Genomic DNA, 13,414 nt, shown 5'->3' with positions numbered 1-13,414 from the left:
ACAGAGCAGCCCAGGACTAGGCCTGGCTCACAAGTACTACAGTGCATTTGAGGAAGGCCACCAGCTTTAGCACTTCCATCCCACAGTGGTGGACAGTCCCCGGAAATGGGATTTAGGGCACCTGTGATCTAGGTCTGACCCTGCAGCCACTAACTTCTCCGATGATACATAGCCGTGTGTCTAGCAGAAGATCTCATATATAATAAGCATCAAGAACGGGAGGGAGGGAGAAAAGGAAAGAGGGAAGGAGGGTTGGAGGGTAAGAGAGTGGGAGAGAAGAAAAGATGGAGGGAAAGAGGAAGGGAAGAAGGGAGGGAGGATGGGAGGGAGGGAGGGAGGAAGAAGGAATCAAATTTCCTTACCTTCTATACAGCCCCAGCCACTGGCCACTGAGAACAGACTGAATTTGTGGGGCCCCAGAGAATAAAACTTAGGCTAGGAGTTGCAGGAAGGCAGACTTTGGCCCAACATGAGTGGTACTTCATTGACCATTACAGCTGCCCAATTAAACAGGCTGCTCATGAGGTAGTGAGCACCCAGTCACCAGAGGAATGGGAGCAGAAACCAATGGCTACTTGTCAGAGATGTCTTGGAAGTGGTTCATATGTGGATTGTAGGAAAATTTTATCACCTAATAGAATTTGTCATTTTATTTTTAGATGAAGAAACTAAGACCCAAGAGGTCATACAGTCAGTTGGCATCACTGACTTCTTGCTCAGAAGATTTACGCACAGAAGGAAAAAAATTGAGAATAACCTAAATGTCCAATAGTAGAGGACAGGTTAAATAAACTACTTGCCACCAATATGATGGTTCTGAAGATAGGCAGAAAAATCCAGAGGAAAATGCTTTTAAGGTATATCAAAAAGAGGGTGGAGGACATACTATTTGGTGAAAAAGCAAGTTACAGAACAGTGTGTACAGTATGTTCCCACTTTTGTAAAATAATAATAACAATATGTTAACACATGCATAGGGGAAAAATTGGCTGCAAACCAATAACGCTGGTTATTTTTGCTTCAGATGTTTTCTGGAGCTAACGTTTACTAAGGCACTGTTCTAGGTACTTAATATATATATATATACTCAGTTAATGACCCTGTGAGGTGGGTACTATTAGTCTTGGGTTACAAACGAGGAACTTGAGATACAGAAAGGTTCACTGATTTGCCCAGGATTCGCTAGTAAATAGTAGAGCTGGGATTTAAACCCAGGCAGTCTGACTTGTGCACCTGGATATTTAGCTGCTTAACTCTAGCCCAGATAGCTTCTAAGTCTTCTTCCAATTCGAAACGTCTAGGAACAGAGGATTCCAAGCCCTCTGTTACCTCAACAGTAAATAAGGGAGCAGGTGCTCTGATTCCAGGAGGTTGGAGATCAAAAGTCTCTGCCCGTCATAGTCACCCCTGGTTCTGATTTCTGGCCTTTTTCTGGCCATCAGCATTTCTTATAAACTGGGTTCCTAAGAAAGGACTCCCTTCTGTGTGGGATAAATGAATGTGGCCCCTACTAGCCTGGGTCCATGGCACCCCAAATCTCTGTACATCCTAATCCTGCCCCAGTGAGGGACTGGCTGCTTGACAAGAAGATCAAGCTCCTCGTTGAACAGAGAGGCTTTCTTTAATAAAGGGAGGTGTCCCCTGCAATTGGCCTCTTGCAATAGATTTGTTCAAAGGGGAGTTTTCTTTTTTTCCCTTTTGACTCTTCCAAAAGTCCCCTGTTTTTAGACTACAGTTCCAGATTGTCTGTCTACAGTCTTCAAGGCAGGTCACCTGGTACAAAAAAGCACAGGGGATCTAGGGAAGATATGTCATAAAACAAACAGAGTTAAATGGTATTTGTTGAATCTAGGTGGGAGGTGAATGACTTTTCACTGAACAAGTCTTTCTACTTTTTTGGTATGTGTTTGAAATTTTTCACAATAAAATGTTGAAGAAAAAAAGCACTGGGTGCATCTGCTGCTCTTTCTGCCTGAAACACTCCTTCCACCCGATATCAGAAACACGCACCTGGAAATCAGGGACCTTTGACTGTTGTGTCCTCAGCACCCGATGCTTGGTCCATAGAAGGTGCTCAATAAATATTTGTTCAATGACTAAGAACTGTCATTTCTGGAATGCCATGCACTGGCCCAAGACTTTTGCAACCTTATTTTTTTTAAGGGGGACAGGACTTTATCGGGGAACAGTGTGTACTTCCGAGACTTTTTCCAAGTCAAGTTGTTGTCCTTTCAATCTTAGTTGTGAAGGGCGCAGCTCAGCTCCAGGTCCAGTTGCCATGGTTAGTTGCAGGGGGCGCAGCCCACCATCCCTTGCTAGAGTTGAACCAACAACCTTGTCATCGAGAGCCCGCGCTCCAACCGAACCATCTGGCCACCTGGGAGCTGCTCATTGACTTCATTCTAGTTGATGAGGGTGCAGCTCGCTGGCCAATGTAGGAACCAAACCTGCAGCCCCATTGCCCAGAGCTCGCGCTCTAACCAACTGAGCCACGCGTCCACATCTACATACATTATTTCATTTAATCTTCCCCTCAAGCCTGTGAATACAGGCATCATCGCTTCTGTTTTACAAATAAGGAACTACTGCTCAGAGAGGTAGTAGGAGCACCCAAAGTCACACAGCTAATAAATGGCAGAGCTGGGATTCAACCCACCTCCCTCTGACGCCACAGCTTGTGCTTTTATCTACTTTACAATTCTGCCTTCCATTTACTAAACCACTCACAGTCTCAATTTCCTTGTGAGTCAAACAAGATGAGCTGTTCTGCTTTCCTCACAGGGTTATTATAAATGTGAGACTATGTAAGCAGGCTTGGCACTTGTGTTATAGAAATGAAGGTGAGCAAGTGGTTCTATGACCCTGGCATCCTGGTCTGAGTGGTCAGGCTTGCTCTAGGTGTGATGAAGCAAGTCGGAGAGGTCTGCAGCTTTCACACATAATCATGCATTTTCTGTAAAAACAGGACTCTGGGAATACTCACCATGCCCTCCTCACCTGAGCCAAGAATTGTAAAACTCAGTCACGGGCAGTGGCCAAGGAGGTACATAGGCCCTCCATTCCTTCTCGAGAAGCTTTTCCACACCAAGGGTGTGATCCTGCTCTGGGCATTCCTGATTAAAATGTGGCTAAATTAATTATTCATTCATTTAACAAACATGACGTTTGGAGTCAGGCAACCTGGGTTCAAATCCTGTGTCTGCTGTGTGACCTTGGGTAAGACGATCAATATTTCTGAATTTGTTTTATCTGTAAAATGGAGACAAATCAGTGTCAATCTCTTAGGGTGTTGCGAAGATTAAATAAGGTAGGACACATGACACATGAAGTGTCAGATGTGTAGAAAATGCTCCATATGTGTTAGTATTTATTATTATTGCACACATTTGGCAGGTCTACTGTAGAAAACTTTGAAAATGAAGAGGTGCATACAACTTACATAAGCGCCCATGAGTTCAGCATCTCCAAAAACCAGTTTTACTTCTTTGTATACACATCCTTTCAGGTTTTTTCTATTCATGTGAATTTATGCCTTTTTGCCCCCTACAAAAATGGGATTATATAGCACATACTGTTTGATAACTTGCTTTTTTCATGAACAGTATATCACAAGCAGTTTCCAAGCCAGGAAAATCTTTACATAACACTATAGCTTGCTGGCTAAGAGCCCAGGTTTGACACCAGACTGCCTGGGTTTTAATCCTAGCTCTATCACTTACTGTGTGACCTTAGGCAAATTATTTAACTGCTCTATGCCACAGTTTTCTCATCTGTAATGTGGTGTCAGTAATAATCTATACCTTATAGAGTTGTTGTGAGAATTAGATGAAAATGCATATGGTACTTAGAGGAGTGACTGCACACAGTGCCATGTGTCATCCTTCTCTATTCTACACTGACTTCCATGATGGGGATATGTGATCATTTATTTGACCAGTCCCTTTGTAAGATAGCTGGGTTATTTCTATCCTGTTTCTGTTCTAAGCACTACAGTGAACACCCTCCATTAACAAGGTTCTCTGGGGGGATACACGTATCTGCATAAGAGGTGGCCATCCCAGTGTCTGAACTTTTCGTGATTCCTGTGGGACAGGAACAAAGTTCAAGGCAGCTACGCCAGCTTTACTTGGTGGGCTTGATATCCAAAGCTGCTGAAAGGTGGGAATGCAATTTCCTTTTTTTGTGATACGCTGTGATGTGGTCTCTACAGGTTATTCTGAGTTTAATTGAAGCTCAAGTGCAAATCCCAACCCCTTGCCCATCAGAAAGTCCTAAAAGAGGAAGGACAGTCCTGAATTCCGGTCTGGCCTTGGTCTTTTGAATGAGAGCAAATGATTTCCCTTTCAATCTTACTCCTCTGTAAAATGGCCACTGTTGATCTCTGGTTTCTGATTGGTGGTGGAGGTGTGAAGAGCTGGGGAGCTCTGTGCAAGGCAGGAGGCCTGCCTCATCTTAGCCCAGTTCTGTACCCTTAATATCCCAAAGGGCCATTTCAGGGCTCAGAGGGAAAAGGCTGGCATTAGGCTAGAGCCAAAGGGGCTTGGGCTAGGGTGGGCAAGGAAAAGAGAAGATCCAGATGGGATAGGAGGAGTGAAAGAGAAGGGAATGAAGAAGGGCAGTCTTACTGTAGCCTGCCCTTGAGCTCTCAGCAAGGAGGGGACTCCCACCACCCTACTCCAGCCAACTACCAAATCAACAACCCTAACCATCAGCAGACATTTACAGGCACCAGAGCATGTGCCTATAGCTTTAAGACTTGGTCTTGCTCACCTTGTACCTTGAGCTAAATTGCTCTACCATTATAATTGCATGACCTTGTTTTCTCTGAGCCTCAGTTTTCTCATCTGTAAAATGGAACTAACATGGCCTGTTTCTAAACATAAGGCTTGAAGCGTCTCTAGAAGGGATCTCGGCACAGGGTGGGCAGGTGACTCAACTGAGGACACCAGTGAGTTGGCATCTGAATTGGGACTGGAACCCAGACCTCCAGATTGTTTCTTCTTGGGCCAGCACACTGAGATTCTCTCCGCCTTTTCTCTGCTGCCACATAGTTCTATGCCCAACAGTACCACTTAGCCACACACTCCAATAGCTCCCAGCTGCTCCACACTTCTGTCACAGCACGGAATGCCCTTGTGAGGAACCTATTTGATGGCAGGCTAGACAGAAAGCTCCAGAAAGCTGGCATGTGTCCCCAGTGCCTCTATAATCTTTTCTCTGGATCACTCACCTATCCATTCCACAGTGTACCATGACACTGTCCTAGATAATAGGGACACAGTGGGGAGTGGGAAAGGACCACAGATATGGTCTCATCACGTTGGTTGTCTCAGTCTCTGACCCAGGTAATCTGGAACCTTGCAGTCATGGAGATGAGGGTTATTCAGATCTGGGGTCCCATGGAGTCTGGAGCCAGGATTTCACTATGTACCTGTCCTTCCTAATGCCTTCAAGTCTCTAGCCATTTGATTTAGGCCTTGCCTGTTATCCTCCCCCATCAACAAATCCACCTTTTTCTGCTGCTTCAAGCAGACTATTCCATTCAGATCCTTTCACAATGATGGGTGGCCTTGGTGAAAGTTTGAGCTCAGAGTGTATTCTTGGCCACCCAGTGCCACTTTATCAACATGCTGGAGTAGAGGTGAGGGATAAAAAAAAAAAAAGTATCCTGTTAACAGTAGTTACTTACTCTTACCTATTCTTGTCTGCCTTGAAACTTCATTATCCTGGAAGCCTTAAAACATACCTGAGTAGAAACAGAGGCTCTGAGAGATTCTGTAACTTGCCAAGCTAGTAAGTGGCCAAGTTGGAATTTCAATCCTAGTCTAAAAAAGCAAGTACTCATGCCGTTTTTCGAAACTGCATCTCCAGAGGCTATGGATCCAAACAAACCCCAAGAAGCTTTTTGACTAAGTGGATGAACATGCCTCAGCAAAGAAACCATGTGTCAGGAGCAGTACTGATGAAAAATGCTCAGTGTGGGAGCAAAGGAAGGAAGGCGGGAAAATAAGGTTGTAGTGGGTTTGAGGACAGTGAGTAGATAAGGCTTGCTTGCCTGGGTAGGCCTGGAAAAGGAGAGTGGACCCCCACTGTGACCAGCTCTGGATGCCATAATAAGCAGAATGGGTTTTCTCCTTCAGGTGCTGGGGGAAGATGTGTGAGCAGGATAAAGTAACAGAGAGCAGTGGTTGAGGAGGATGCATTTGGTATAAATTACAAGTTCCTCCTTGGAGTGGGTGTTGATTAAGGGGGTGATCACAGGGCAGGGAGAGGTCTACCCAAGCTCATGACAAAACAAGATGCCATCTACATCCTGGAATTAAAAAAAAACATGCCGGAAGGTCACCTAACAGTACCACTGTGGGTGAGTGGTAAAGTTGGTACAGCCACTTGATAGATTCTACAACATCAGAAATATTTAGGAAGGGTTCACTGTAACACATAAACATGCTTGTTAAATAAAGAACAGAATACAAAATTGAGTATCTAGTATGATCACTATTCTGTTTAATAACAACAGTAACAGTAATAGTACTAGAAAAGAAAAAATGTAGAGTACAAAGAGTGGTTGTGTTAAGGTGATGAGATACTTAGGTGTTTTTTTCCCTCCAGCGCCTTTCTATCTACATCTTCCGTATGATTTAATGACATGTATTCTGTTTCTCTTAAACAAACAAACAAAAACTTTGTTGTCTTTTTCAGTAGTGATTTTGCCATACCTATGTTGCAGGGGAGTAATGAGGAGTAAATGAACAAACAGACGCAAAGCACCAACCACGGTGCCTGGCACAAAATCAACGCCCTAGGAGTGAGTGTCAGGTAAGGAGAGCTGGCCCGGCGTCTCCACCCGCGAGGAGACCGGCGGAGGCCCAGCCCCCGCGGAGCAGCCTCTCGCCCAGCCCCAGTCCCCACAGCCCGAGGGCAGACACGCCTCCCACGCCGACGCTCGCCCAGTGCAGCGGGCGCTGTGCCCGCAGAGCCTGCCGCCCAGCCCGCCCTGCGGACGTGGAGCCCCAGCTGCACCGCCCCACACACCCTCGGCAACCTCGCGCGACGTCGCGCACCCACGGCCCCCGCCCCCCGTGACGTGACTACAGGGGGCGGAACCGCAGTAGCCCCGCCTCGCGCTTCCTTCGATTGGCCGCCGTGCTGTCACCACGTCGCGGGAAGCTGGCAGGGTGCGTTTGTGTGTGTGTGTGTATGTGTGTGTGTGTGGGTACACGTATGTGTGGTGGGGTTTGCTTTGTCATTCATATCCCCGTGTGCGCTGACGCGGGCCGGGCCGAGCGCTCCAGGATCCGCAGAAAAAGTCCCGGCGTTGCCCCTGGAGGCTCCCGGATGGGGAGGATGCTGCGAGCCCCTTACATAATGACGCGACTGACTGGAGCACATGTCAGCGCAGAAACAGCACATGCCGCAAACCCCGGCCTCCCGATTTGGTTAGTGCTAGTGATAGCCTACAATGAAAATAGCACGGTATGCTATAGTATGAATTACAATACAGTGAAACGCACTCCAATAATCAAGTGTACCTTCGCGACAAGGCATAATATAGGATGTTATATTTATAGGGCCTATTTATAAGCCTCTATTTAAATCTTTTCTGATAGGCCGAGGCACCGGCCCAGACACCATAATGATTGGCGTATTTTTCTGTCCTTCAAAGAGGCGGGTTCTAGCGTCCGCTTTGCCTTAGCGGGCCCTGGGATTGGCCAGCAGCGGCGTAGCGGCGTCTTCGATTGGCCCCGAGGGCTGTCCCTCGGAGCCGAAGAGGCGGGGCAGGCGGCTGGCTGGTGCTGGGGCGGGCGGGCCCCGGAATTGTCATTTCTTTGTTTCCGAAGGCGGAGGAGGCTCTGAGTCCCCCCCTCCCCGTCCCACCCCCTCCCCCCCGGGTGCTGGCTCCATGTCTGTGTGACTGGCCCCAGGGGTAGAGTCCAGGCCCGACGCGGGGCGGGCCGGCGGCGGCTGCGGCGGCGGCTGAGCTGAGAGACGGCGGCGGCGGCGGCGGCGGCACCCGGCCCCTCAGCGGGAGGATGAAGCGGCGGAACGCTGACTGCAGTAAGCTCCGCCGCCCCCTAAAGCGGAACCGGATCACCGAGGGCATCTACGGCAGGTGAGCGGCGGCGCCCCCGCCTCCCCCGGCCTGGGCCCTGCGGCCCCGGGCCGCTCGAGAGGGGCCCGGCCCCGTTATGTAACCCCGACTAGGCCGCACGCCCGCGCGGGGGGCCCTCCCGAGGAGCGCTGCATCGGGGGCCCCAGCCAGTCCGCCGGAGGTCCGCCCCGGGGGCGCGGGGTGTGGCCGAGGGCCGCGTACGGGCTGGGAGGGCGCGGCGGGCGCGGCCTGAGGGCGCCGCGGCTCCGCCGTTGGGAGCGCCCGAGCCCCGGCGGGGGGAGGGGCGGCGAGCCCCCTGGTCTCCCGAGTGCCCTGGCCAGCGCCGCCGACTCCGAGGTCCGCTCTCGGGGCCGACGGGCTTCCGCGGGCCGTCCCAGCGCGGCTCTAGCGTGGGAGTCGCGGACCTGAGCCGGGAAGCTCGAGGGCCATGTGTACTGGAGGGAAAGGCTGACAAAGTTGGGAACAGGTCGTGGCCCCGTGGCCCCTGGCAGACCGGCAGGTGGCCACGTTGACCCTTTTTATTGCCTTCTCCTTCTCTTACGGTATCTCAAACTTGGCCCCCAGGGATGAAATCTACACCCCCGACTCATGCCCTGTGGCCCCGCTCCAGACTCCAAAGGAGCGGATGATCATTTGCTCAACAAACATGATTTTCACAGTTCCAAGCGGATGGTATTCTTCGAACCTTTTCAAAGGGGTTTTCTCAAATTCGCGTATTTTTTTCCTTCAAAAAGAAAACCAATGTGCTTTTACGTAGAAATTGAATCCAGGACTCTGATGGGGGGAGGACAACAGGTTCGTGGGGCGGCTTAGTGACCATCACAGCTTCCCTAAGCGGAATCTGTGTACGACTGTTATTTTCTGGTTCTTCTCAGAATGTGAATGCTAAATGGTACTTGCCCTGATAAAGCAATTATTTCAGTGGAGAAGTAGTTGACAAAGAATTCTCAGCAGGTGGATATAGGCGTAATTGCGTCCTCCTGGTGTTTTACAATTGAGCTCTTTTAGCTGTGGGAACTTAAGAGACATCCGTGAGGTTGCTGATGACGCGCACGTTGTCTTAGCATAACTACCCCTCTCTCACATGCTTTGTTGACACGTATGAAATGGTTGCTTTTCACAAGCAGCTGACTGATGTAAACATTGAGGGTTTCCTTTATTTCAAGTTTAAAAGCATTAAGTCAAAGGAAAAAGTTCTGGGATATATTCTTATGTAATGAGCCATAGATCAGTAATCATTCATTCATTCACCAAAAATATCCTCTGTGTGCCAGGCCCTGTTCTATCCAGTAAAAGTACAGCAGTGAGTAAAACAGACCAAAATCCCTGCTGAATGAATCAAACCTGACCATTTTAACTAAAACTGGGGCGGGGGAAAAAGAACACCGTTTCTCCTATACATTTAATAATGGGGAAAAGTCTCTTCAAGTTGCATATGTTTTAATTCTTGAATTAAGAAAAGGCCTTTTTTTCCTGGCTATTGAAAAAGATTCGAACAATTAAATATTAATAGTGATACAAGAATAGAAAAAGTATATAAAACAGAGTTGGTAGACCAAGGACAACTGTGGCATTTGAATGGCTGCTATTTACAGTAACATGATGATGTACCTCCATTTATGTAGTAAGAAGATTGGGAATCCCATATTGTTTACATAGCTTTTGTTGTATTTCAGTTCTTTTTGTGTTTGAACAAATATGTCCAGTTTAGTACCTGCCCATTGTCAACACTCAATCAGTGTGAATCAATGTGAATTCTTTGTCTAATGAAAATTATTTTACTGATGACCCTTTGGAATTTGAATTTTTATGCTAAAGATTTAAGTAAATTCCTTATGAAAAGTGATTTAGAGTTTCATCTGTAAAATTTTAAGAAACCAACAATGCTTCAGCTCTAAAATCTGTTTGCTTTCTTTTATTTGGCATCATTTAAGTTAAGTGTTAATAAAAGACATACATATATTTCTACCTGTTTTTCCCATTGGAGCATCACATACCAAATGAATATTCCAGTTATCTGTTTCTTAGTTAATATTATGGAGTATTGGACTAAAGAACAAGATCATAGTAGTTGGTTTTTTTCTAATTGTTTTTAAAAAGCGATTTAGAAAATTTCCAATCATTTCTAAAGCAAACAGAATAAGTGGACTAGTTATAAAGTGTGGTGTTTGAGAATTTGTGAATATCAAATTCCTGTTGATGATCAAATTTAAGTCTATACTAAATTGTTTTTCACACAATCTATTGCCCATTTTTTTTTCTCAACATCTGGCCAATTTGGGTCTCATTAAACAGAGAGCTTTGTGTTTTTTTTTTCTGAGGCTCTGTTGACAGTTTTGACAACCACTGTTCACTCTTTCACAGCATAATCTTTCATGGACTTATTATTTTCATGTTCTCAGTCTGTACAACTCTTCTGAGCTTTGGCGTAGCAAAGAGGCAGCTGTGGTGAAGAGAGCACTGTCCTGAGGGCATCAGGAGATCTAGGTTCAGACTCCACATCGTAGCTCTGCCACTTAGGCCAGGCAGGGCATCCACAGCTTTGATCCCCAGTTCTCTCATCTATCAAAGGAGTTTTGAGGACCAAAGGAGGTATATACAGTTTGTAAACTTCATAAATTCCAGCATGCTATACAAATATTATTTGCCATGTTGTTATCACATGTTTGGCTTTAAGGAGGCAGGAAAGACTATAAGATTTGATATAACTATAAACAAAAGTTGAGTAGTCAAAACAAGGGTCAGTTGCTGTTGGTCTGGTTGAAAAAAACCCTGTTGCTGATACTCTTTTAATCATGGGCTGCAATCCAGCAACTGTGACTGAGGTGATTGTCAAGTGATATTGTTGTCAGTATTTAATGGCTGGGACAGAATGCTGTTGCAGGGGCAAGATAGAAGGAAAATGGGTTTTAGATATTATGTTAACATTAGCTACATTTAGATATATGCCCATCGTTGGAAAATTGAAATATGTAGAAATACGTTCTTCCAGTCAAGTTAATAATGAAGAATGAGAGAAAGGAAACAAGAATGGCCATCATTTTCTTTTATGTAAATAATTAAGGGCTAAAATTCAATGTCATTTAAAAAATATCTGAGCCAACGCATAACCTGACAAAGAGTAGGAATTCAGTGCTCAATAAATGTTGAGTAAGTGAATTAATAAACAAATGAATATAAGCTAATTGATTCTACTCATTTAAGAGCCTGCATTGTTCAGGGAATTATGGAGGATACAGGGTAAGACATACTTCCTTGTCTTCAAGGAGTTTACAGTCTAGTAAGCCATAATAATTCCCTCTTAAATTTGTACAGTGATTGAGGTCTAAAGAACTGTTCAAGTAAAAATATTTATGTTGAATTAAATTTTAGTTGGCTGTGTGTTAGTGGGTCACCTGCTACATTACCAGCTTTATTTTGCTGTGCTATTTTATGATGAAGTAGACACTGAATAAGGGACTATTTTCTAACTCAAGATAGATGTGGAAGTACTTTCGATGTTATGAACAGAAGTTATTACTAATAGAAAGTAAAAAGAATAGTTCTACTTAACCATTGCATTTCAGAGGTCCTCGGGTTTTCTGGCAGATTCTCTCCCTGTGTCTGCCTTTACACGGGTACCACTGACTCCCAGCAGTAATGTCTAACTACATGCAGTGATTCTCCAGGTGAGGTGGGCTTGGAGTGCTCTGTAGTTTTTAAAAGCCTTCAGGGGATTCTGTGTGATTCACCCACCTTTCTCCTTGCCGTACTCACCACTCCCTTTCACCTGAGAATTACTGTACAATAGGAAGATGAGGAGATAAGATGTGATAAGTAGAAGACAGAGGCAGAAACATTTATGTTTAAAGTCTCTGCATTTAAAATTGTTACTTACCGAAGTAAGTATAATAAAAATTTTAAGTAAGGTGCATGTTTTAAGCTTTAGGAAACTATTTTATATCTTTGTTACTGGTGGTTGAAGGAAGTACCTCTTCACTTGTGCATTTATGAATACTTCCTGTCATCGTGCTGGGTTCTGCTTCTGACATGTTGCCTAAAGCTTAGGCAGTGCAGTACTGTAGCTAACTCTCACATTTTTACAGTTTTATGTTTTAAAACTAGGACTGAGGACTGAGGACTTTCCTGGAATATATGATACCTTTTCCCATCTTTATTTCAGAGAAGAGTTTTCTGGCTTTTGACTTTTTAAATGGTCAAAGTTTGCATCCTTCTCAGCTTCCTAATTTCCTTTTTCAGACCCTTGTCTAAAGAATCTGGTCTCCAGAGATTTCACTTTACTGTTTTTCCTGCCTCCTTAATGATATTTCCTAAGCCTAGTTTTAGACTCCTTTGGGCTATGCTTATTAAAGCCACTGGAGGTTGGCATGACCCTTGGCTGCCTTGATTGTACATGTGTTCTGCAACTGAAACCCCAGATTCCAATGTTGCAACCTCACAGCCTAAAAGCATTTTGGTAATCTTGGTAGGCTTTAACTTCAACAATGCTGGACTTGACATTTGAGTGATAAATTCGGTTTTGTTTTAGAGAGGTGTTGGTACAATGGGGTAGGTACAATGGGGAAACTGAAATGTTTCGTTAACCTTTCCAGCTGGGTGTTTTGCTAAACCCTTTTACTTGTAGTGTCTATGAAATACGTTTAAACAAATCTGCCACACTGGAATTTTGTACTTAATTTTTGCTAGTAATGTGCTACTTTTTTTAAAAAAGTACTTTTGTCTAACTTTCATTTATGATTCTGCTTTTGTGAGCATTCTTGGCAGTTCAGTTTCACTAGATGTTGTGAAAATCCCTTTAAATTACTGCTATGGGTTGAGGAAGGGAAAGGAGAGAACATGATCTACTTCAGATTATTTGCTTAAAAGCTTCCTGTTTTATCAGTGCTACTCTCCTTTTCTTCACATTGATTCATTATGGTCTTTCTTGAATCTCACTAGATTTGGAGATTGATTTTAATGGTAGACTTAATAATTTAGTAATTCTTTTCACTTTCTTGTTATATGCCTAGGTGGACCCAATTCACATTCTATAAAGGGTTGTATTTCCAGAGTCTTTTTCTTTGGCCATTTCTCCCAGATCTCCCAACTAATATTAACCCTTTTGAGTTTTATGAGTGTGGATGTGTGTTTTGTTTTGTCATTTTCTAGGCTACCATCCAGGTATCACTTAAGGGCAAAAAACAAGATAGAACTTGTCGAGTATATATCTTATGAAGTCTGGAGGGTAAGATAGAAATTTTACCAATGTAGTTAAGACTTCAAAGTGAAATAATGTAATCGGGTTGCTTTTCCTGATGAGAT

The 13,414-nt window shown here is 44.9% G+C and overlaps 1 protein-coding gene across 2 annotated transcripts in view; it reads left to right on the top strand.

Moving 5' to 3' along the window:
• The first annotated feature begins 7,163 nt into the window (after nt 1-7,163).
• The window catches only part of MACO1 (macoilin 1), a 52,954-nt gene continuing 46,703 nt past the window's right edge, over nt 7,164-13,414 (top strand). The window contains exons 1-2 of one of the 2 annotated variants that reach the window (XM_081056573.1): nt 7,164-7,178; nt 7,926-8,113. In XM_081056573.1, coding sequence (XP_080912699.1) covers nt 8,034-8,113 — 80 coding nt within the window. In that variant the 5' untranslated portion in view covers nt 7,164-7,178; nt 7,926-8,033. Of the gene's footprint in view, nt 7,179-7,717; nt 8,114-13,414 lie in introns of those variants that run through there. The other variant, XM_081056572.1, reaches the window with a different exon arrangement.

The sequence above is a fragment of the Rhinolophus hipposideros genome, assembly GCF_964194185.1.
Source record: "Rhinolophus hipposideros genome assembly, chromosome: 8".
Lineage (NCBI taxonomy): Eukaryota > Metazoa > Chordata > Mammalia > Chiroptera > Rhinolophidae > Rhinolophus > Rhinolophus hipposideros.
Note: the sequence above shows the minus strand (reverse complement) of the source record. Positions and strands in the feature narration are given on the sequence as shown.